Source organism: Danio rerio, chromosome 10, assembly GCF_052040795.2.
Source record: "Danio rerio strain M-AB ecotype USA chromosome 10, GRCz13ab, whole genome shotgun sequence".
Classification (NCBI taxonomy): Eukaryota; Metazoa; Chordata; class Actinopteri; order Cypriniformes; family Danionidae; genus Danio; species Danio rerio.
Genome location: NC_141030.1, coordinates 35,157,129 through 35,180,647, shown reverse-complemented (window position 1 = coordinate 35,180,647; position 23,519 = coordinate 35,157,129). Strand labels below are relative to the sequence as shown.

At 38.1% G+C, this 23,519-nt stretch overlaps 1 protein-coding gene across 10 annotated transcripts in view; it reads left to right on the top strand.

Annotated features, from left to right (window-relative positions):
* robo3 (roundabout, axon guidance receptor, homolog 3 (Drosophila)) overlaps nucleotides 1-23,519 on the top strand; it is a 494,668-nt gene that overhangs the window by 350,364 nt on the left and 120,785 nt on the right. For 4 of the 10 annotated variants that reach the window (XM_087268848.1, XM_087268847.1, XM_087268846.1 and 1 more), the window contains 1 exon segment: nucleotides 20,356-20,682. The exons of 1 other annotated variant lie outside the window; for it this stretch is intronic. In XM_087268848.1, the coding sequence (XP_087124974.1) occupies nucleotides 20,356-20,682 (327 nt within the window). 10 annotated transcript variants of the gene reach the window in all.

Genomic DNA, 23,519 nt, shown 5'->3' with positions numbered 1-23,519 from the left:
TTCAACAAAAAAAAAAGAAAAAAAAATGAAATTTCATGTTGAAAAAAATGTATACAACAAGCTTTCTTTTTTGACACATTAAAGTATGTTGCTAAGAAATAGTAATTTTTTGTGGCAAGCAGAAAAAAATAAAATAAAATAAAATTCCATTGGGCTAACCGGGTCATTAGAAATAATCATTAGTGTTAAATTTGGAGTTTATCTGCCTTTTCATTTCATTGTTATTTTCGTTTGTGGAAATTATGGCGGTAGTAATATACCTATATTGGCAAAAAAAAAAATTCAAAAATTAATAGAGATATATTGTGACTTGTAATAATCCATCACCAGTACTGTTATGTAGTAATATGGTCTCACATGGTATTTGTTTCATTCATACTGAACACCAGAGGGCACCCTCCCAAAGAAAGTCCATAAGTTAGACTCATAGTAATAAGTACTTTTGTAATGTATATTAAAAAAGGGTATACTAGTTGACAGTCTTAATCACTGAATATTATAATATAATATAATACATGCATTATTTTTGATAATGCGCAATCAGTTTACAAAACAGAGTTATTCCACTTTGTTGACAATATGAGGAAAGTTTGAAATGAAATGATGTTGTTATTTTCATAAAATGACTTGCTTTGATGTCGTGACAAACTGAATTATTTTAGTCAACTTTGTTAGAATTACTCAAAAATATAATTAGCTTAAACAGCTTAAGAATATCTGCTTTTTTTATATCTCTTTTTTGTGTTCCACAGAGAAATAAAATCATAACACATTTTATAACCAGAAAATATGTGATTACCTAAAAGTTTGTTATGGTGTAATATCAATGTTATGGCATATTGGTTACCATTGGATAATACAGTTTTAATGTTAAAATGCAGAGTTAATGTTTGGTTTATTTTTTGTACTTAAACCCTGATTGATTTCCATTAGGTGTGTCACACACAATGTTTATTATTATTATTATTATTATTATTATTGTTATTATTATTATTATTATTACCTTTATTTTACCAGGAAAGACACATTGAGATTAAAAATCTCTTTTATAAGAGCGTTCTGGCCAAGATTAGGCAGTATACGTGTCACATGGGCTTAACAAACAACAAACAATTAACAGTTAACAAGAATCACACATTGACAAATAGACTATTCAAAACATCTACAAGCCTTAGTTTCAATTTCTAAATCATTTATACTCTTTTTAAAACCATCTAGTAAAATCAATTCTTTAAACTGCAACTTTGTTTGTAGATTATTCCATGCAATAGGAGCTGCATATTTGGCTATTACAAATATACAAATATATACAAATGGCTATTTTCCGATCTCAGTCCGCATTTTAGGAACAGACAGCAAATATCCTGTGACTGAGGGCCATAGCTAACAGGCTTTTTACAAATGTATTCTGTAGATATGATTGGAGTAAATCCAGTATTGATTTGTTGTTCATTGAATGGAGAAAACAGACCAACTCACCCTATTATACAGCACACAATGATGAGTAAGAGATTTAAAATTAGTTATAAATCTTAGTGCACCGTGGTAAACAGTATCCAATGCAAGCAGACTCTGAAACGAAGCTTGCATGTAGATAACATCACCGTAGTCTAAAATCGACATAAATGTTGCATCAACCATCTTCTTTTTGGCATTAAATGAAAGGCAGTTTTTAATTCTAAAAAATAAGCCTAAAATCACTTTTTATTTTTTCACCCATTGCTGAATGGGAGAACTAAAAGAAAGTGTATCATCATTTAAAATTTCAAGATATTTGTACTGGGACACCAATTCAATCTCTGCGCCATGAGTAGTAGTAATAAAAACTAGCTTTTGCTTAGTTTGTTTTGAATTTGAAAATAACACAAGTTTTGTTTTATCTACATTTAAAACTAGTTCTAACTCAGATAAATTATGCTGTACATTAAAAATTTGTAATTGAGAAAGGGCTAGATTGGATGTAGATGCAGCTGTGTATATGACTGTATCATAAGCCTAGTAATAAAAATGTGCATTTTTGATATTTAAGGCTTTAGATGTCACTTTAAACTGTATAGAAGTGTGTTGAAAAATATCTGGTTAAATATTATTTACTGTCATCATGGCAAAGATAAAATAAATCAGTTATTAGAAATGAGTTATTAAAACTATCATGATTAGAAATGTGTTAAAAAAAATCTTCTGTCTGTTAAACAGAAATTGGGGATAAAAATAAACAGGGGGCTAATAATTCAGGGGGCTAATAGTTCTGACTTCAACTGTATATACACTCTTGGAAATAAAGGTATGCGAGCTGTCACTGAGGTGGTACCTTTTCAAAAGGTACACATTTGCACTTAAAGGGTCCATATTTGTACCTCAAAAGTATATACTGTAATTAGTACCTACAAATTTTAAGAGGAACACTTTTGTACTTTTTAGGTACTAATATGTACCCTTGGGGTATTAATATGGACCTTTTAGGTACAAATCTGTACCTTTTGAAAAGGTACCACCCCAGTGACAGCTCACGTACCTTTTTTCTGAGAGTGTAGTAAGAAGAAGGGGCTGCAGTACTGAACCCTGTGGAACTCTTTTAGCTATGATCAAAGTACTAGAAACAAGGCCATCCGTTTGCATACATTGATTTCGATTTGTAAGATCATTTTTAAACAAACCAATAACATGATTAGATAAACCAATACTTTTGAGGCGTTATAACAGCAAGGTATGATCCACTGTATCAAAAGCTTTGAAAAGGTCGATGAACAGGGCTGCACATTGTATTTTTAAAGGAATTACTCACCTAAAAAGAAAATGGTCATCATTTTTTTTTTGTTCCTTAACACAAAAAAGAGATATAATGCATTATGGCTGCCTCCATTAATGGTATTGTTAGGAGCAGAAAACAACACAGTGAAAGTGAATGGTGGCTGAAGCTGTCATGTCTTACCGCTTGAGAAATAGAGGATTCAAAAGAACAGACGTGCAAAAAATTGCATATAACGTATTAATTACAAGCTGAAATGTTCCTCAGAGCTACATCAGAAGTGCATTAGTTCACTGTTTGAGACGCTTTCTGCAGGGCTGCGCTATTTAGAGCGACTGGCCCTTTAAGAGCGCAGTTACCCCAGTGTGGGCAACTGGAGGTAGTCATGGGGGTGGGATTGAGCCACGAGACAGTCGCCCGTGGACGCGAGAGTAGTAAATCCGTTCATTCACAGCGAAGGGAAGAGTGGCTGTGAGGGAAATCTCACTGAACGGGCTTTTAAAGAACGGATACTTCTTTTTTTTCTTCCCATACGAAAAGGAAAGCATGTTTTGCCCGTGACATGAACGTTGGAGGAAATAAGCGCGTCTGGGACGGACTGTGAGCATCACATCTTTATCTGTCCGTTACATTGACTCTTTATCTGCTCGCATCAGCGCTCGACAAACATGGATTATTTGTGATGCTGAGAAGGAAAGGCACAGTTTTGGGTTTAGTTTGTGAAGTTCGTCAACGTGTCCGAATGTTTAAACTCACTTCAGGTGGATTGTAGCGCTTTTAGGGGTGTTTTAGGGGACTGTTTGTCCGGATAAAGGCGACTGAGGTGGACTTTAAATCCGAGGCTGATGGAGTTTCGCAGGACTTTGGATGCGCTGGTCGTTGTTTTTGCCCTCATATGCTTGTCACAAGGTAAGAAAAAGAAAATGCAGCAAGACAGACGGCTATATGAGGCGTATAATCGCTAAACATTGTGAAATTGTTTGTAGACATCTTTCTAAACGTTTTATGAATGGTGATTATTTTTGAAATATTAAGTAATAATAGCTTAACGTTAGGTTTACGATGATGTTGAACATCGTTTGCTTAGAGATACCATTTTTTACCCACAGTTTTATAGGATGTGATTGATAAATAAAATAATGAATATTTCAGTACTTCATATAAGTTAGAGAAAAATAAAACCCTATTATTCTTTATTGAATTACAGATCGTATGGCTTCAAAAGAAAATACGCTGTAAACACACAAAACATTTAGTGTAAACACAAACAGATTATTTATGGATTTATTCTTAATGCATTGTGTTTATGTTTGAACATATGGTCAAAACAGACCATTTGACCCAGTTTACAGTAATGCACTTAGTTTAGGACAGATCAGAATGAAAAACTATTCCTGTAGTGAGTGCATAATATTGAAGAACTATTTATATATACTACAATGTCTTTGCTATTCATTTTTCTCCTCATATGCAAGCACTATTCACTTTATATTGTGAGTTTTCAACAATTAAGACTCTCGTTCAGCCAACTCAGGGATGAAGGATAGACCATTAGATAAAAATTATATTTCTATTTGTGGTACTTTTGGACCTCTGGGCAACCTTCAAGACCCCTGGTTGTAAACCCATGGCCTCTGAAGAGCTGCACTCTTGCATAGCTCGAATTGAATCATGCTTAGATCAGTGGTATTGCTGGCAGTGCTGGCCAACAGAAGCCCTGTTTTATGAGGCAGTAAACATTGCCTGTGAGATCTGTCCTCCAATATAACTACCAACAAAATTTGCTACTGAATCAAGTGCAGCACTGCGAGGGATAAAATGACAGGCAAAGCTTTTATCTGACCACATCTATTGCCCAATGCAATGCAGTTCTCCTCTTTTGTTTTAAATTTGAATTTCAGATTTTTCATTTCACATAACATGCACGTGCAGAATTAGCTTAGTGTAGATGAATTTAGCGGCATACATTCACATTTTTTCCCACGCCTCAGCACAGTAATGTGGGTGAGGGCCGCTGGCTATCTCCTTCTGCCTTCTCACACCTGATAAGGCTTCAGAAAGAAAAGGCATTGAGTTACACTTCAACTTTGTCATTTATAGGTGCCTGATTTCTTCAGAGTGTATGTTTGCTTGTTTGTCTATGTTGCGTCGGTCGCTGGAGGACGACGTGTGCTTGCCCGGCTTCTTTTGAAGTCATTTTAAACAGCCACAAACAGCTGTCGACTCTTCCCAGACTGTCCCCAAACATGCATTTAACGACTGCCGGCCTTTGACTCTCTTAGTAATGACACCATTTTAAACCAGATGATCCATTTAAAGGAAAAAAATATGAAAATTTGATTAACATACTTTTCATAAAAGGGATAGTTTACTCAAAAAAATAAGATTCTGTCATTTACTTCACCTTATAAGTTTACTTATAAAAAGAAGATATTTTGAAAAATGTTGGAAACCTGTAACCATTGACTACTATAGAATTAGTTTTTCCTGCTATGGATGTCAATACTTACAGGCTTTCAACATTCTTTAAAATATCTTCTTTTGTGTTCAACAGTATAAAGAAACCCATAAAGGTTTGGATCTACTGTAAATAATGAGTACATTTTGTATGTGTGCGTGTGTGAACTACCCCTTTAGTCAAGCGCAAGGATTTGTAGTCATTACATCCCATACTGTAAGCATTTGATTGGCATCCTTTCAAAAGCTCTGTGAATTTTCTCATAAAGCGTGTCATTTAGGGGTTTTTCCTCCACGTATGACAGCTTATTTTGATGTCTCGCGTTTCCAGGACTGTCGTCGCTCTTTAGATCAGAAGCAAGGCATGTTTGTGCGTATGCGTACGAGAGGTGTGACTCAGAGAAGTCTTGCGTCTCCCTCTCGCACAGTTACTCCCTGTCTCCTCTGTGTAAACAGTGTGCTGTCGAGAGGCTGTCAATAAGGAGGGAGATAAATGGCGCATCTCCTACTGAGCACACTCTGATGTCTCAGTCTGATTTCTGTCCCGGCAAATTCACGCTCTTACTGGATCCTCGCCGGGAGACAAAACAGCCTGGCAGTATCTATCCCCTGCACTCTTTTGTTGTTGCCGCTGAGAATTTAGTTAGGAATTATTATAAGCCTCACCCAAATGTTCAATTAAAGCTATGTAATATGCTTTAAAAAAACAGACACCTTAGATTAAAAGCACATATTTCACTACGCAAGAGTGTAAGTCATCTCCCAGAATAGCACTATTTCATCGGCTCCTCTTTGTGAAACGAATGGCAGCTTTTTAATTGGTCAGGAAAGGAAGCCAGGAGCACATGCGGCTCTGGGTTTATGAGTCTAGCGCTGACAGGAAGTTTGAATTGAACCCTAAAGACATTGGCTGTGGCTGGCGTGGCCGTGTGGGGGTGAATAGGGACACAACACAATGCCTTGGCATCAATCTGTCCAGCCTTGTGTCTCTGGCCGCAGATGAAGACAGTTTAATGGCCCAGCGCATTAGTTCCAGTGGCTGTGGTGACCCTCAAAGCCGTGTTCAAAATGGAAAGCACCATAGAAAGAGCCTGGGAGGCCAAACTAAACTCCCTGAGTGTGTTTATATGACTAGGATTATAATTTGAAACATTTCAGCTTCCTTTCACACTTTATTTTCAAATGCTCCACAAGTAGTTTTACCTGAACCTGAATCTATAAAGTCACATGAATGAGAATTTATAGGTTTAAGTTAAGATAAAGTCAGGTCATCTGAATACACATCATTCATTTAGATTCTGTGTCAGTAGAAAAGGCTCTGGCTCTTATTAATGTAAGATTTTTTTTTCCCGTCTAGCATACTGAGTCTGGCTGAGGTTCGATATTCAGCTTCGCTGTCAAGAAATGTAGCTGCCTCTCTTTTTAATCAGAAAATTTCTCACCATTTCGATATTGACATGCCCTACAGCAGAGGTTCAGTGATTCTCTTTCTCATCCAATAACTCAATATTAGTCAGTGTATTTTATATTAGCAATACTAGCAGAAAAGTTCATGGTTGTTGTGATCTTTCCAATATCAGGCTTTTCGCTCATCAGGCTGTAACAGTTACTGTTTTTTCCTCCTAATCATTTCAGGCTTTTTATATCATCCATCCACATATAAATAAAAGTCAGTGCCTGTTAATTCTGAGGCCTTGAAAGAGCTTTGTGTATGTTTGCGTTGAGTTAAACAAGCAACTTTGTATTTGGTAGGCTGAGTTTTTGAAACAAGCCTGCAGCAATTTGTAATTTTTTTAATCCAGTTAAAAGGTATCACAGTTATTCTTTCTTATTTTACAAGCTTTAAAACTCTTAAGTTTTATCTTTATCCAATTTTACAGAAAACTATATTGTACCACATTTTTTCAATTTTCAATAATACATTCTAAGAAATTATTTATAGAGAGAAATTAAAATCAGCAAAAAAAAATAAAATAAAAATAAAATTCTGCCATTATTTACTCAACCTTTTTGTTTTGTTGAACATGAAATAAGATTTTTTAAAGAATATTGAAAACCTGTAACTATTGATTTTAATAGTATTTGTTTGTTCTACTATGGAAGTCAATGGTTGCAGGTTTCCAACATTCTTCAAAATATCTTATTTTGTGGTGGCTTAGTGGTTAGCACTGTCGCCTCACAGCAAGAAGGTCGCTGTTTTAAGTCCTGGCTGGGCCAGTTGGCACTTCTGTGTGGAGTTTGCATGTTTGCATAAGTTTCCACTGGGTGCTCCAGTTTTCCCTGCAATCCAAAGACACGTCCGAGCATTTTTTTGTTTTTAAAAGATGTCTTATAGATGTATGATAGACATAAAAGCATAGTCATGTTGGCTAAAACAAGACTAAACTTAAGCTGTCAGACATTTAAGAATAGCCCAAAACTAGACTAGTCATCAAATGAACAGAAATGAATGACTTCACATATAAAGTCTGTCTAATCTGTCTATTTGACCACTAGTCTAGTTTAGGGATAGTCCTATGGTCTATTTACGAGTTCACACTCACAGATATTTGACTATACAGATATTTGAATAGAATATGCGTATTTGCCGTGCTGTCCGGGGAGAGGGCTCAGAGCTCGGGAAGACACCCTAACTCTTGTTATTCCCCTTATCAGGATAAAGAGAGATAGGGTCTGAGCGCAGTGTCTAGCCTGGCTCCAGAACGCTCCCCCCTTAGATTTAAATAGGTATCTGGTTTAATAGTGTGGAGTTGGGGTGGTGGAGGGACGCTGAAGTCGAGAGAAACGGAGGTATGACGTGTTTGACTATTTATAGGGGTTTGCTCTTGAGCTGATTGGATAATAGAATGATTGTATGTGTGATAAATTAGACTCGTCAAAGACTGATCGTGCTCCTCCCAAAATTTTTTTTTATAAAACATCACTTGGATTTCCACTGAGAATCTAGGTTTAGCCTTGTTTTAGCCAAGCTGTCTATGTTTAGATGTCTATTAGACATCTATTAAACACAAAATTGTTTGCTGGGGCGCTTAAGGTGAATTGAATAAACTAAATTGGCTGTAGTGTATGTTTGTGAATAAGTTTGTATGGATGTTTTCCATGTGCTGGATAAGTTGGCGGTTCATTCCGCAGTGATGACTCCTGATAAATAAAGAAAGAAAAATGACTGAATCTTCATTTGTGTTCAACTTAACTTAACTTGGAACAAGGGTGTGTAAATAATGGCAGATTTACATTTTTAGGGTGAACTATCCCTTTAAACACATGCAGAGTCCACCTTCTGATGAATGGACAGATAAAAGTAGTTGGACAAACCACACATGTAACTTTTATTAACTTGCAAAGGCAATTTTTCTTTGCCTTTTATTCTTTCTTTTAACTTTGAAACCATCATGCTCATACTTCCACACACTTTAAACATGTAAATATACTCATTAGGATAAGCTCTTTGAATAGTTTCAAGTGGTTTTTGTGGTTTATCTCTGTGCCAAGGTGTGGGGAAAAAGCTGTGGGCAGCTGTGGGGCCACCTGCATGCCAGGGGGACATACCACTTACATAGCCAGACATTGAAATCTCAGTATTCCCACGGTATGAATTCACAGCCACTCATTTGATTACAGGATCACTTTTGCAAACAGTGAGTATATTCCTCTTGATCTGCACATTACCACACTCTCACACCGAGTAACAACTCACTCCAACTCCTAAACAGCTGGCTTGTGCTTTAGAGAGTGTTTACATGGTACCACTGTGTTGTCCTTGGAGAAGCAGAGACCCCTGGTCTGTTTTATGCGCTCTGTTTACTAGTTGAAGCAAACAGACCTGGCTAATAGTGTATATAAGTGTGTTCTGGGCACACTGTAAACAAAAGGGCCCGAGGCCGTGTGTGCTCTCTCATCAGGAGCTCCAATTTAATGACTCAGTCTCTATCTGCATGGGCGCCGCTATTAGATTACCTTCATTAACACACACTTCTTTCTCGTTCTCTCCCCTCCCGGCGCCTCTGTTTGCACACTTCTCATGCTGTTCAACTTTGTTCCTTTACTCCTATCTGGCGTTATCCTCATCAGTCGTGATCTTCGTGTTGTTTCAGTAAATAACAGTCGCTGGGGTTCAGAGGGCTATTAGACATGGACATTATGTGCACGGTTGTTGTTTAACGGCCGTGTAGATCAAAATCGCAGCTTGGCTGAGCTGGAATTGGTCCTTGAGTGCATTGAAAAGAATGTTGTGAATGTTTTTCTGCGGTGTCAGTATTATTCGTCTTTGTCTGTCTGTGTCGGAGCGATTGAAGTGTTAACAGGTTGTTGTTCTTGTCTCCACAGACGCGTGGCAAGACTTTGATATCATCAGCTCTATTCTATGCTAAATAGTTTCTGTTACGGCAGGAATCTGATGAAAGTACTATTTGTGTTTGGGTTTTTGCTGGTTTGTGTTGATCAGAGATGCCCAAAGTAGGGCCTGTGGGCCAAAGTTGGCCCATGGTAACCTTTGATTTGGCCCACCATCCCATTTGAAAAGAGAGGGAGAATGATGGGGAGGTGGTTGGGGCGAATGCCTTTGATAGGGATCGTCATTTCCAGTTTACCGTAACCTTTGGTTTCTTTTTTTGATTGATGAGCTACAAAAAAACAAACGATCAAATGATTTATTTAAATATTGCAAATGAATCAGACTTTTAAAAAGTAAACATTGTCACTTGATAGATAGAAGACAATGCACAAGATATCTGCAAGCAAATCAAGGTAAAGGCTGGAGCAGCTCAACTAGTGTGTTCCACATTGAATTCCATTGTTTGATAAATAGGATTGTTGATGTTTTTACTGTAATAAGTTCATTATTAAAATATACTGCATTAGTTAATATGATTTAAATCAACATTTTCTAGTTATTTTTAAATAATACCCAATAAATTAGGAAATTACACATGGGAAATTTAATATATACGGTTTGGTATATTTGGCCCACAACCCTCAATCAAGATTGCTTTTTGGCCCTTTATAGGGAAAAGGTTTGTGTACCCCTGGTGTTGATGGACTGACATGAAACTAGAGTTGTTACTTTCTGTGCTGTGCTTTATACTATGATAAATATAGCATTCTGTGTGATTATAGATTACAGTCACAACCGTAGTTGGAGTGTAATGGAATTTGTTAGCAAGTTTTCACATAACAATTTGTGCCATAGAGACTAAAAATGCAAATAAACCCTAAAATGTACTATTTTCAGCATCTAGCTCTCAGACCAGAGTGAGAAATGAACCAGTGCTCTGGGCAAAAGTGACAGAAATGCCCCAGTTCCCTAAAATAGGGCAAAAATGCGCCCAGAGGGAATTGTGTTTTTTTTTTTCTAATATCAAACATTTGATATTATATATAAAGATATATTGGATTGAACAGTCACTGCAGTAATTGCACTCCCTAGGAATGTATTATGGAATTTAGTGGTTCTCATTTGGGTTTGTGGTAATACTATATTCTGTTTCAAATCCAAAAAATGGAAAGTAGTCTGATTAATTTCTTTGCTAATACTATTCGTTCACTTTGTCAGCATTTGAATGCACTACATTAGTCTGCAGTACCTTAATTAGCCTTTATCGCATATGCCTTTCTCAAGTAAGACATTCTTTCTTCGCTTCATGTCAATCTACCATCCAGCCATGCTAGGACTGCTCATATTTATGACCAACCCAGTGAGTCATTCTTATGCAAAACACCCACCATCTCTGCAAGCACCACTTGACTTAAATGTTAAACCTGTTAAATGTGTGAAACAGTAATTGAAAGCGATTCAGCTGTGTATTTCACCAGTCCACCACCGTATGCTACAGATCTTCAGAAACATTCACAGGTTAAGTCCAGTGCTAAGGGAAGCCTAGGGGTTTTCCTACCCCTCATTTTGGTCATTTCCTCCTGCAATCATCAGCCATCAGAACTACAAGAACACATCCTGAATGTGATATGTTATCTCCTGGACCTCAGGGGGAGATATGCAGAGTTCCCCCTGCTGTGCTGGGAGTAGACAAATGTTGAATATATGGGCCTAATCGTTGTTCCATTCGGTTCGTGCTTTCCCTGAGCATGTATTTAACATGAAGCCTGTCCGTACAGTGCAGACTACGCCCCGGTCCTTTTCATCTCGCTCTGTTTGACTTTCAAAGATCCAGTTCATGAATAGTCAGGTCGGCTGTCGATTGAAGGCTCCGGTTATTGAAGACTGAAAGAATTTTAAAGTGGCTGTATAATTTTCGATGAGAAGAAAGTGACTTCAAAGTCCGCTTATGCTTTGTTTTACCTTTTCACTGGAATTTGACCTGAAGCTGAAAAATGGCAGTCTTAAGGGATCAGGAGGCAGTCTTCTGAGGAATCTTTGCTTGTGCTTAAAAGCGACTAGCGGGAAAGGTAGAAAAAAGCTCAGGTTTGTCAAAACATCTAGGCCTGCTGTACAGTCAGATTCCTCACCCTCAAACCTAATTTGTGGTTCTGTGTGGGCTTCACCTAAGGACGGTGGGGTCAAGCGGAAAGTGCCTGGTGGGATTAATCCAGCGGAACGTGGTGCACTGCTAGGAGGACCAGGAAGCTGATGCTATCTCAACCAGTCTTGGCATGCTGGTCTCCCCAACCAAGTCGCTTCCATTAGCGGGGCACTGAAGAGGTCCAGACAACACAGAGCAGCTGGGACGGAGCTCCACTGTCGCCACCATGCACAATTTATCTTTTATTCCCTACTTCTTCCTCTATGGGAGAAGTCGACGCCCCCCTTGAGATATGCGATATGCCATTGACATGTATTCCAGATGTGTTTTTCTTTGGCGAGGAGAGGTTGAATTACAGGAGGTCAGGGAAAACAGACTGTGGTATTATTGTACCGCCTTCATAAAGGGTTCGTAGAATGTGAATGAACCCAGGCGAAAATGTCACTTTGCCAGAGTGCTGATACATATCTGAGTATGTGGCTATACAAAACGACAGCTATTCCCAGAGAAAAGGAAACGCAAAGGGGTACTACAACCTCTGAAATTCCTTTTAGCCTGCACTGCCCTCAGAATAAAGAAATTAGATAGTTTGACAATTCCAGAATGACCTGGAGATTGTTTTTTTTTTAACACTTCATTGTTTGATCACCTGAGGCAACTCTGAGCCTGGTGTTGTCTGAGATCGCAGGGTTTAGGGTCAACACTTCAAGAGATTCTCACTAACAGGTCGAACTGCTGAAAGAGTCATATTTATTCACCTTCTCTTTTTCCGGCAAGTCTTCTCTTGGGATTCCACACAGGATCAATACCTTCGGCTGGACGTTGCCACTGCCTGGCAGAAGGTTCATTTGAAGTACTGTTTATTTTGTGAAGTGAGAAGGTTCTTAAAGCAATTGAGTGGCCAGATGAGCCTTTGTGTGAAGATAAGATCTGATGTGTCAGGAAGTCCCATTTGCACCACTCTAAAGATTAAGAACTTGGGATTGGGTTATATGTCACAGAGTATTTGGTGCAATTTTCCTCAAGTTGGCATTTCAACTCATGCAAATTGTGATTAGTCTCCTACATGGCCTTTATATCGGTTAGTGACTTCCTTATATTTAGCCAAAAGTCATCTTAAGTCTCTTGTATACAAGTATGCAGCCTGCACTAAGAGACTGTTTCTTCTGTTTGAACAACATCAAAGCACATGTAATGCACACACTGCCTCTGAACTCACAATAGTACGTTGACTTTATTTTGCTAAGACTCCGTGACTTGATGCTGTCTCTTCCCGTTGGAATGAGAAATCCCCCTCATCCCCTGCAGTAAACACAACATTTTTAAGCAGGAAGCACATAAGCAGCTCTTGCCACAACCCCTAAAGGTGTCAAGTTGCTCTGTGGAAACTGTCATGGAATTTCTAGCCTCGCCACTTCGCTTAATCCACCAGTTCCCACCTCACAGGGGTTGACTCAAGCAGAATCATGCTTGTCCCAGAGGAAAACAACAGCCCTCCTGTGTAATTTCCTTTTTGCATGTCACCAGCTTCACTTTGTCCTCTCACCGTCAGGAGCCGCAGGACTAAAGAGCGTAGCTTTATGACCTCGGGTTTGTGTTCTTTCTCAAGAGTCCCTTTGTTGTTTGCAAATGCAAAAAAGCAGATCAGTTAAGAAAGAGTGTCAGAAACAACACCCCCGCTTCTTAATTTAACTTAAAGTAATGAATGCACATTTGCAAATCAATTCCCAGATTCCAGTGAAAAAAGGAGGGGTGAGGTTGTAAAATAATCAACTATTTAAGGGGAGGCGGGACGCCACTCAAAAGAATTGCAGATGAGGTTTGGTAGAAAGAAAAGTTGGTATTTTTAGTGTTTTGAGTATCATAGTGTGATGTTGCAAGATTGGTTTAGATGCCAAATGTATCCTAATGTAAATTCTAATAGTCTTGCTTAAGATTTTAAAGTAACTCCATCCTTCATTTCAATTTCGCTTCTTTAGAACTGCTTAATTCATCTTTCTTGTTGTGACCTCCAGGTTTTGCACATACTTCAAGGGAAGGGGACAATTATTAGATCGACATCTGACCTTTCCTTGTACGGTTGTCATGGAGATGCTTTGGCATTGACACCTTCTCTTGGAAGACGCTGAATATTTGCATATATTGCTGCGCTTGCTGTTCTCAATCCTCTTTTGAAAATTTCCCATAGTACGTCTTCTTACTGCAACATGGCCTGCATCGTCTGTCTTTGTTTAGCTGGTAGTGTTTAGAGATCTTATTTCCTCCCCCCAGTACTGGAGATAAATATTCTTAGTGCTAAAAGCCCCTTGGGATTGATCAGGATTGCCAGATGCATGTATTTCTTCCCAGAGCCGGCTCATCTCCCTCCTCTTCCTTCACATAACAAGGTCAAACCCTTATTACAGTGCCAGGGCTCAATACCTTTAAGAGCAGATGAGTTGTAGTTGCAACACCTCCCTTTATGCCCAAATCAATCTAACTGCTGGAACCATTACTGGTGTGTCAGACAGTGATATTGCCACTTGTATTGGTTCTTCCAGATAGGACATGCTGTAATTTCAGCAGCACTTACTAGATGCAATTCTCAACATCTGGTCTGATGTTGTGCTAGTGATGCAGCATAAAATTAGACAATCATGAATCAAATTCAGATTCTGAACAGTATTGTGTGTTTGGCTAAATAAATACTCATTGTATTTGTGTATGTCTATGTATGATCATTTTATCAGTTGAGAAGTCTTAAAAAGCTTATAAAAGGTGAAAAGGCTGATTTATACTCTACTTGTCTACTTGTTCGATTGAGTGCGCATGGCGTCATCGCAGTGTTTGCAGAGGATCACTTTGTGTGCACGTGACATGATTTCGTCTGGTTGGGTGCAGAACTTTTTTTGAGACTAAAGCAAACAGTTCGCACGATGCCGCATTTTATTTAAGTTGAAAATAAATCACGTTGAATAGATTTAGTCTGAAACAGGTACACCTGTACAGACATCTTGATGATCCATCCATGCATGATCATAAGGATAAGACGGTGGCCTTATTTTTGCCAGTAATTGAAACAGCAGTGGAAAAGGAAAAAAGTTTTTTTTTAAATAAGTTTATAAAAACTTGAGGGATAAGTTTATTAAAACCCCCAAAAAAAAGGCCATGGCAAAAGTGGAAACCCAGAATATGTTTTTTCCACCTTTAAAAATAATTCTATGAAATAATTCCAAAAGGCAACTGACTGTGTAAAGCCACATAAAACAAAAGAAAAATACAATGTATATGCCGAGCTCAGCGGCTAATCAGCCGGAATCAGCTCTCACTCAAGTGGCCACGCCCTTAATTATACAGACTTAATTAAACCTTAATATAAACAAAACGGATGAGTTATAAAAGAATTGACCTCCTCACAGTTGTCATGAAGGGTAATATTAACTATATGCACCAAAACCATCTTTTGGACCAGGCTGTTAACATGTTTTTATCAGCTGTAAAATTGGCCAATTTAGCATTGCAGTCAGTGAACATTTGGAGTTTTTGGAGCCAGGCCTCAAAGGCGAGTCAATGTATCGCAGTTTCTCATACTTAAATATTGGCTTCCTAAGGGAGAGTGGGAGGTTGCGGCTTGGTTTTACACTGATGTATATGATTACAGTTTTGAATTTAAAACCATTTAATAGTTACAAAACTAAAATGAAATAACAAATTATTTCTTTGATAACTGGAAAATTATATTTGAACCTAAAACAAACAAACAAACAAACAAACAAAAAAACCTTCAGTATGTTTTAGTAAGTGTACTTTTTTTTTCTTTTATTCTTGCCATAATTAAAAAAAATTTGTAGAGCAACCCATGTTCTGCTGTCATTAATATTTGAATAAACTTTTATAGGTAGAACTGTCCGAGATATGAACAAAAGCAAGTGATGCCTCAAAGTTTGATTGAAAAAACGTCTTGAACAGTTATAAAAATCTTTATAATCATTATAATAATTTCTAAAAATAATTAGTTTAAAAATCTTGAACTATATTAATGATATGGCGTAGTTCCGGAAACTTCCTAGTTTTATCTTTATCCGTCTGATTTCATGGTTAGTTTCTTTTGACTGCCCCCTGTCGTTTTAAAAAATATATCATCGGCGAACGCATCACGTATAAAAGCCTTGTGTGTTTCATTAGGTTCATGCGCAGTCAGTGGAGTTCTGCGATGCGGCACCAGGTGAAAGTATAAATCAGCCTTAAAGGCAGCACCAGGGACTTCTCAGTTGCACTTAAATAAAGATCTACCTCGAGAAGACAGCATTTCCAATTGCTGTATTGAACTGTAATGTGCAGCATAGGTCATATAATGAGAAAAAACAGGTATGCCTGAGCATTTCCAGGGTCACATTTTGACCTGTCTTAAAACAGGTTTTTTAAAGTACTTCTGAAAGTTCTAAGTAATTGTTGACATCCTTGCTAGTTTTTTTTACTTGATTTCTAAGCTAAATAAGTTTAAATGAGTCTAAATGTGATTTCGGACCCTAAAATTATTTGGGTTCCTCCTCCAGTATGGCTTAATAGTATTTTTAGACGGTTGTTCTTATCTGCCATGTGAAAATCATAAGCCTGATCACCTAGAAGTGTAATCCCTAACAAGCCACAGGGTTTGAAGTTTCAATCATGTCTATAGTACAAGCGTACAGTATGACTTAAAAAAAAAGAGTCACTTGCCTTGGCCAGCGCCATTAATAATTAATGCAGGCAAGATTGTCTCAGTTTTATTTCACTCCATGACCAGAAATCAAAGCACTTCCCACAATTCACAGAGGAGCCAAGCAGCCATTTGTGACGAGGTTATTAAAATTAAATCACCTTTTTTCTACCTTGTTCACTTTCTTATTTGAGCGCTTCTTTCTCACATTGTCAGTACCAGAGACATTTTAATGTTTGTTTTTAAGTCTTGTTCTATAAAGGATGCTCTTGGAGATGTGTTATCTGCCTCTAAAGCCCTTTAAAGTGCACTGTTTTCCTAAGGCTTGACCACAGAATTTCTCTTTGAGTCCATTGGGTTGTCAAAATCCCCCAAACGCACATTTTGGGACTTGTTTTGTTCAAGTAGCGATTCTAGCACCTCATAATGTGCGGCATGGTCCGCCATTTATCTACAAGTCTCGGAAACTCAGGGTGAGAGATTAATCAGCTTTCCAGATGTTGTTTTCAAATTCTGTCTTAGTCCATCCCAAGTCCCTCAAGTCTTCCCGAGGTCACATTTAGGTGAGATATGTGCTACGTTACTAGCCGTTTAGCTCGGTCTTTACTTTCCCCATCTCTTCCCCAGCCTTACATTTCCTCTGTGGCAGGTCGAGAGTGTTTGGCCTGTTTTATTTATAAGCCTGTTCTTGGATTCTTACCCCACTGTTTCTCCTCCACCCCCTGCCAACCGCAGTCTGTTCGGCAGTCCATAAGTGTCCGCTAAAAGCTATTAGCCAAACCCTGGCGGTCTCCGCTCCCTCAACCCAGCAGGGCCACGGGGCTTTTTGTTTTCAGAAAGTAGAAGGGCAACAGTCCTGGGGATTCAGAGGTGAACACAAAGCTTGCGGTTTGGCCTTTGGTGTCTCTTGCCCAATGTACTACTACTGTAAGGTCATTGTGTCATGTTATTCATGGCTAGAGTAAAGCAGTCGGGAAACGGGTTTGTTTTAAGTTGCATTAGTCTCTAGCTCAAGGGTGTTTATCCACTCGACTGAATATGAAGTAATAAGGCAAAGTAAAGCCTTGTAGATCTGAATGGTAAGAAGTAATCCTTAAAAGCACTATTTTTAATGCCATGTCACTGGTGAAACAGAGTACTTCTAGATTAGAGTTCATCACCAAATGCATTAGTGTTGATCCCCTTTTCTGGATTTTGGGGAAGTGATGGATGCTTTCCCAGTGGGATGTCTATAGCTTTTCTTTTCTAAAGCTATCACACGTTTTCATCGCCAAGTGAAGAATATTTTCAGCATCCTCCTCTCTCTGACTGCTGGAAATCACAGTTTCTCCTCTGTCACCAAATTTAAACCCCAGTATAATTGTTGCCACCGGGATCGGTAATTATTTCCGAAATCACCATGCACAATGATTCACTTTCATCCCTAGATATCTCCCGATGGCTGAAATTCCCCGGTCTTGTTGAGAATCAGTTTGTGTTGTTGTTATTCATTCGTAATTGTCCCACCACCACACTGTCATTCAAATTGGGAGAGAGAAAAGCAATTTCAAAGCTTTCTGAAAGCCTACCTGAATTACCATACCACCGCTTTTTCCACCCCCTGACAAATGTATGAAACAAAAAAAAAAAAACATTGGCAGTCAGCATGAATTCATATGCACCTTAAAACAGAAGACAAATTATACATACATAACCCAGCATTCCAGCTACTGCAGGATTGAAATGTATTTCTGTTTTCTTTGATAGCTGTTGAATTTAGAGCATGTCATTTTCATACTGCCAGTTGATATGATGGGAATATGAGCAATACATATGTATAACGCTTTAATTTTACCTAGTCGAGTACTTGGGGAAACTGTACTTTACATCCTTGTCAACAGCAGCATGAATAATCAACTTGTAAAGACTGCGCTGCTGTATCGGATGCTGAATCAGAGACTCTAGCATATCTACAGATTTTTTTGGTGCTTCCTAAGGATTTCAGTGCTTTCTTACAATGCATGAATCCTTTTTAAAATGTTCTTATTTCAGAGATTTAAGAATTGTATACTGAATCATATACAGTGGTATTTTTTATTAAAAAAATAATCCGCAATAGACAAAATCCACAAAGTAGTCAGTTTTATTTTTAAAGTTATTATAGATGTTTTAAGGCTGTAAACCCCCTCACTTCACACTTTATACACTTTTCTCAGACAGGCAATAACATTTTCACAATTTTCTCTCTTGTTTAAACACTTTCAAAGTTCAAACTTTCACAGAAAAATAAGTCCGGTGTTAAAGAATGAAACCAAAGATCAAAACATGTAAAGAGCAAACATTCATCGCTGTCAGCAAAAGGTTTATAAAGCTTTTTAGCTTTAGTGCAGATAATGTTGGCATCCAGCTAGGGCAGGCTAATAGACGATATTATATTGAATTGTTTTAAAATTTATGTCAATAACAATAATAAGCTCTGGAGTTTTTTTTTTTACTTTATATTTAACTAAGAGCCAATCCCACAGCAACAATGGGAATCTAAAAGAATCCTAAATGTTATGCCATTGAATGGACCCTCTAATTTTTGTGGCTTCAGTCATTGTTGGGGTACTCTTTTAAATCTGGAAGCATTAACAACTTATATCAAAATATAAACAGTTATCGTTCAATATGGAAAATAATTAGCAAGATTGCATTTTTGCCATATCGCCCAGCCCTACATCCAGCATTATGCTCTTTTTCCTGCAGTCAGTGATCCACAAAGCTAGGGCAGACTTCATTCTTAAGGGGGTTGCACGCAGGATGCTCTGCACACATGACAGTTGGAAGTAACATGCACCGAATGTGCACATTTACATGTTATTCAAAATTAAATTAATCAGATGGCGCTCTGTGGCATGGCAAATCCGGTGTGCGTCCCCCTTTGCAATGTTTTTTCTGCGGACAGTTTTAACCCTTTTTGCATCCTTGTTAAAACTCACACTGCTAGCGATCGAAGATTTATATTAATTTGGCAAGCTGAACGCGGAGGATAATAAGTGGTTCACAGCCAATCAGGATGCAGCACTGTGAGAAAAAGAGCATCTTAAATTGCACAAAAAAATCTGCAAATCTGCGAAGCTACGAAAGGTGAACTGTGGTATCGCGAGGGTCCACTTTATCAATAATCATTTATAACTAAATATTTCAGACTATGGTTCCCTGATATTGACAAATTTGAATGGCAATCTTTGTTGTAGGTGTATACTGACAAGAAAAGACCTAGGAACTATGCCCTAAAAGACCTAGATGTTTGGAGAAAGTCTAGATTTGATTGCATATATGTAAACGAAGAGTCTGCTTTGACTCCTTACTTTATCAGGGCTTTCCACAGTGAAATGATCCATCCCTGTCAAGATGGATGGAGTTATGAGTGTGTTAGGCACAAACACATTGTGTGTAAATACACAAATGTTTTTTATTAAAAAGTAGTGTATGTTCAATAAAATTTGCATTTAAATTGTAATAAAACAGAAAGATAAAATATAATGCTTTTTATTTTATATATAATTTGGTCATATATGCTTAGTTGAAACATTTCTGATGGAAAATCAGTTTTATGTTTTACTTTGGTGGCATGGTTTGGAAACCTTTCTGTTAAGACTAAAAACACACTAAATCAAATAGTTAATTGACCAGGTACGTAAGCTGACTGGGGTGTCACTAGCCAATTTGAAGGCTATGTACACCCAGCAGCTAAAGAGAATTACTAATTCCTTTTTAAGTGACACTGCTCATCCCCTATATTGAGTTTCAGCTCTTTTCTTCTGGTCACAGGTTTCTAGTATCAAGTTGTAGAACCAAGTGATACAAAAACAGTTTTATACCAGCAGGCAAACCAAACTTTAACCTAACCTAACCTAACCTAACTTAAAGTGTTAATGAAGTTGAATGGGATTGTGTATTGAATGACGATTAATTGTTTATACTAAATTCGCTCAACTGCAAAAACTGACCCCTGCATTTCTCTATTATAGGATCCCGGCCTAGGTTGGAAGATGCTGCACCCCGGATTGTTGAACACCCCTCAGACCTCATTGTTTCCAAAGGTGAGCCTGCAACTTTGAACTGTAAGGCCGAAGGACGACCGACCCCCATGGTGGAGTGGTACAAAGATGGCGAGCGAGTGGAAACCGACCGGGAGGATCCACGCTCCCACCGCATGCTCCTCCCCAGCGGCTCCCTCTTCTTTCTCCGAATTGTTCACGGAAGGCGCAGCAAGCCAGATGAAGGCGTGTACGTGTGCGTAGCAAGGAATTACTTGGGCGAGGCCGTCAGTCGTAATGCCTCTTTGGAGGTCGCAAGTAAGTCAGCTCATTTGTACTCTGATCCTTGCCTCGTGCCCTCCTCCTGCAAATTTCCGCAGAGCTCATCTATTTTTTTTTTATCAATCTATAAAGCTTTCCCATTTTGTCCCGCTCTCCTCATCTTTTTCCGCTCTCCTCCATTTCCACTCGATCTTGTTTAGTCTTCCGCTGGCTGCGGCGGCCCATAACCATCGTCCCTGGATGGAGTAAAGCACTGAGGTCATTGTTAGTTTTAGAGGAGGTAATCTGATTTGTGGTATTAATGTAGATAGATGGTAGCCGGTATTCGAGATAAATTCGGCTCCAGAAATAGCCAAGAGAAGAGCGTAATGCTGGCTGCTTCCAGGTGACAGATGTTAAGCTTTAAAAAAATCCACTTGCATCTTGGTGTTTCTTGTGGATTGGCTCCAGGTTTTAACAGCAGGGCTTCCCATATCCAATAGGCACTAATTGAATGCTGATGGCACTATTTGATTTCAGTCATTAGATTATCGGCAATTTCATTATGCTTCTGTGATGTTATAATTCTGTCATGCGACCTCAAAGCAATCGCTCTGTGATTTGTCATACAAAGTCATTTTCAGGTGGCCTGCAGACCTTAAATGCCATCGTCAAAGGAGCGATCCTTCACCTGCTCGAGTATTTCACCATCTGCGCCGAGATATCACTGAGACATAATAGTCCCCGAGTTCTGGCGCCGCTTGAAAAGAATAGCACCATTCTCACATAATTCAAAGCCAAAACGTAGATTTAGTCTCCAGCTACTCATAAATCCTGTCTATTAAATTCCATTCTCGTGGCAAAATGCTTAAAAAATACCCCCAAAGCATTTAGAGTTCAGTCACTCTCAACTATCTAATTAGGATCTGAACCTCCCTGTTGAGCTTGAGCGTGATTTTTCATGCCTGCTGCAATATCTTTATTTAAAAGAGAAAGCAAAGAAACTATATTGCCTTTGATGTCTTCGGGATTCATTGAAGTTGCTGCGGTATCTGGAAATAACAGTTATTTACTGCTTGAAAATATTCCTTCTCATTCTCAATGAGAGCTTTTTTTCTTATCAACAATATTTCTTTGATATTTCCTGATAAGAAATGTTCTTAAAGTTGGATTTGAATAATAACTCGCTTCAATTATACTAGTAACCGCTTGATGATATTGCCAAAATCATTAACCTACATTTCAGATTCATTTATTAGTGATATCTGGTGCAGTGCGGGTTTCAAAACCCCAAGTTCAATGTAAGTTCCTGATCCATTAGGACTACGGAACAGATGGTGTGTTGAATAAAACATTTTTTTATTGTTGCAGAGAAAATTAGTTTTCCAAAGTTGCCTTAAAGATGGCGTTTTTTTCGCCTGAACATGATAGAGACACACACTATCAATTTTATTCTCCGGAATTAGTCTGTCTTGGAAACTCTTTTTACAGCAGTATCTAAAAAATACGCACTTACCTCAGTGAACCGAATACAAGCTTAACGCATAATCAAACGTCTAAAATCCCCCTGCAAACGAAAGGTTTTAGGATGAGTACTTCTCACATTGAGCAGAAACGTTTGCAGTCTCATACGAAACTGCCATTATCATTAACTGTAGACTGAATGCGCGCGGTGGAAAGAATTCTGGTACACAAATAGTTCTAGAGCCCCACAGGAGTTGATTCTAGGTCTAGAAACCGCACATCTTCGCCAGCTGTCTGTCCTGTCCTTTATTCTTGCCCCCATCATCCCGGTGGCCTATATCATTAGTTATGATATGTTTGTCCCTCTTGTGAGATGACAATGTGACATTTCCTCTTGGGATGTCTGCAGAATTGGTCTAAAACAAGAAAGAATCACATAGATGCAGCCATTAAATGTCATTTTACAGCTTAATCAGTATGTTGTCTGCCTGAAAAAGAAGATAAATAAACTAATCTTATTGAAATGGATAAATTAACATATGATTGGCCACATTTGCACATGAAATCCTCGTCGTTCCAAGCCTGAAAGATTGTCTCTGATGGACAAATGCTTTGTTTAAACTGTTAAACTATACAATGCAATGTTAGATCCCACTGATAAAACAATACACAAGCAGACATTTTTCAGAAAATGTCTTGTTTTGTGTTTTACAGTAGAAAACAATCAATAAATAAATGCGTTTTTTATCATGACAATGAGTAAATGCACTATATTATTGTTTAATATTGCAAGGAAAGTTAGATATAAGTTCCATGAGAAGGGCAGGGTGTTATAAATAAAAAAAATAAAATAAATAAATAAATAAATAAATAAATAAAGATTGTTTTCTTTTCGGAATGTTAAACTGATTTTAGCTTTTTAAGTCAACTGAAAAACACACCCTTCATACAGCATAATTCAGATAATATTCTGTTTATTAAAAAATTTGCATGACAGACTGGTCAACATGTTTTATTCCAACTATTCCAGTCTCCCACAAGGTTGTCAGTTGTGCAAAAGTAAAACAAATTCACTTGAAATGCATTGAAATACAAGAGACGATTATTGTTCGTTTATTTTATATAGTTTATTCAGTTCACCTATAGCGCATGTCTTTGGACTGTTGGGGATACCAAGGTACCTGAAACCCACACATACACGGGGAGAACATGCAAACTCTGCAAAGCAATGCCAACTGACCCAGCTGGGACTTGAACCAGCAACCTTCTTGCTTTGATGAGGCAACAGTGCTAACCACTGAGCCACCGTGCCACCCAAGAAGTCAACTCAAAAATTCTAAAAATGTAATGCTGGGTTCACACTTGATACAAAGCGCCTCAGATTATTGGCAGGATAGTTTTCACCTCACCTGACTTTTCAGCTCAAGTTG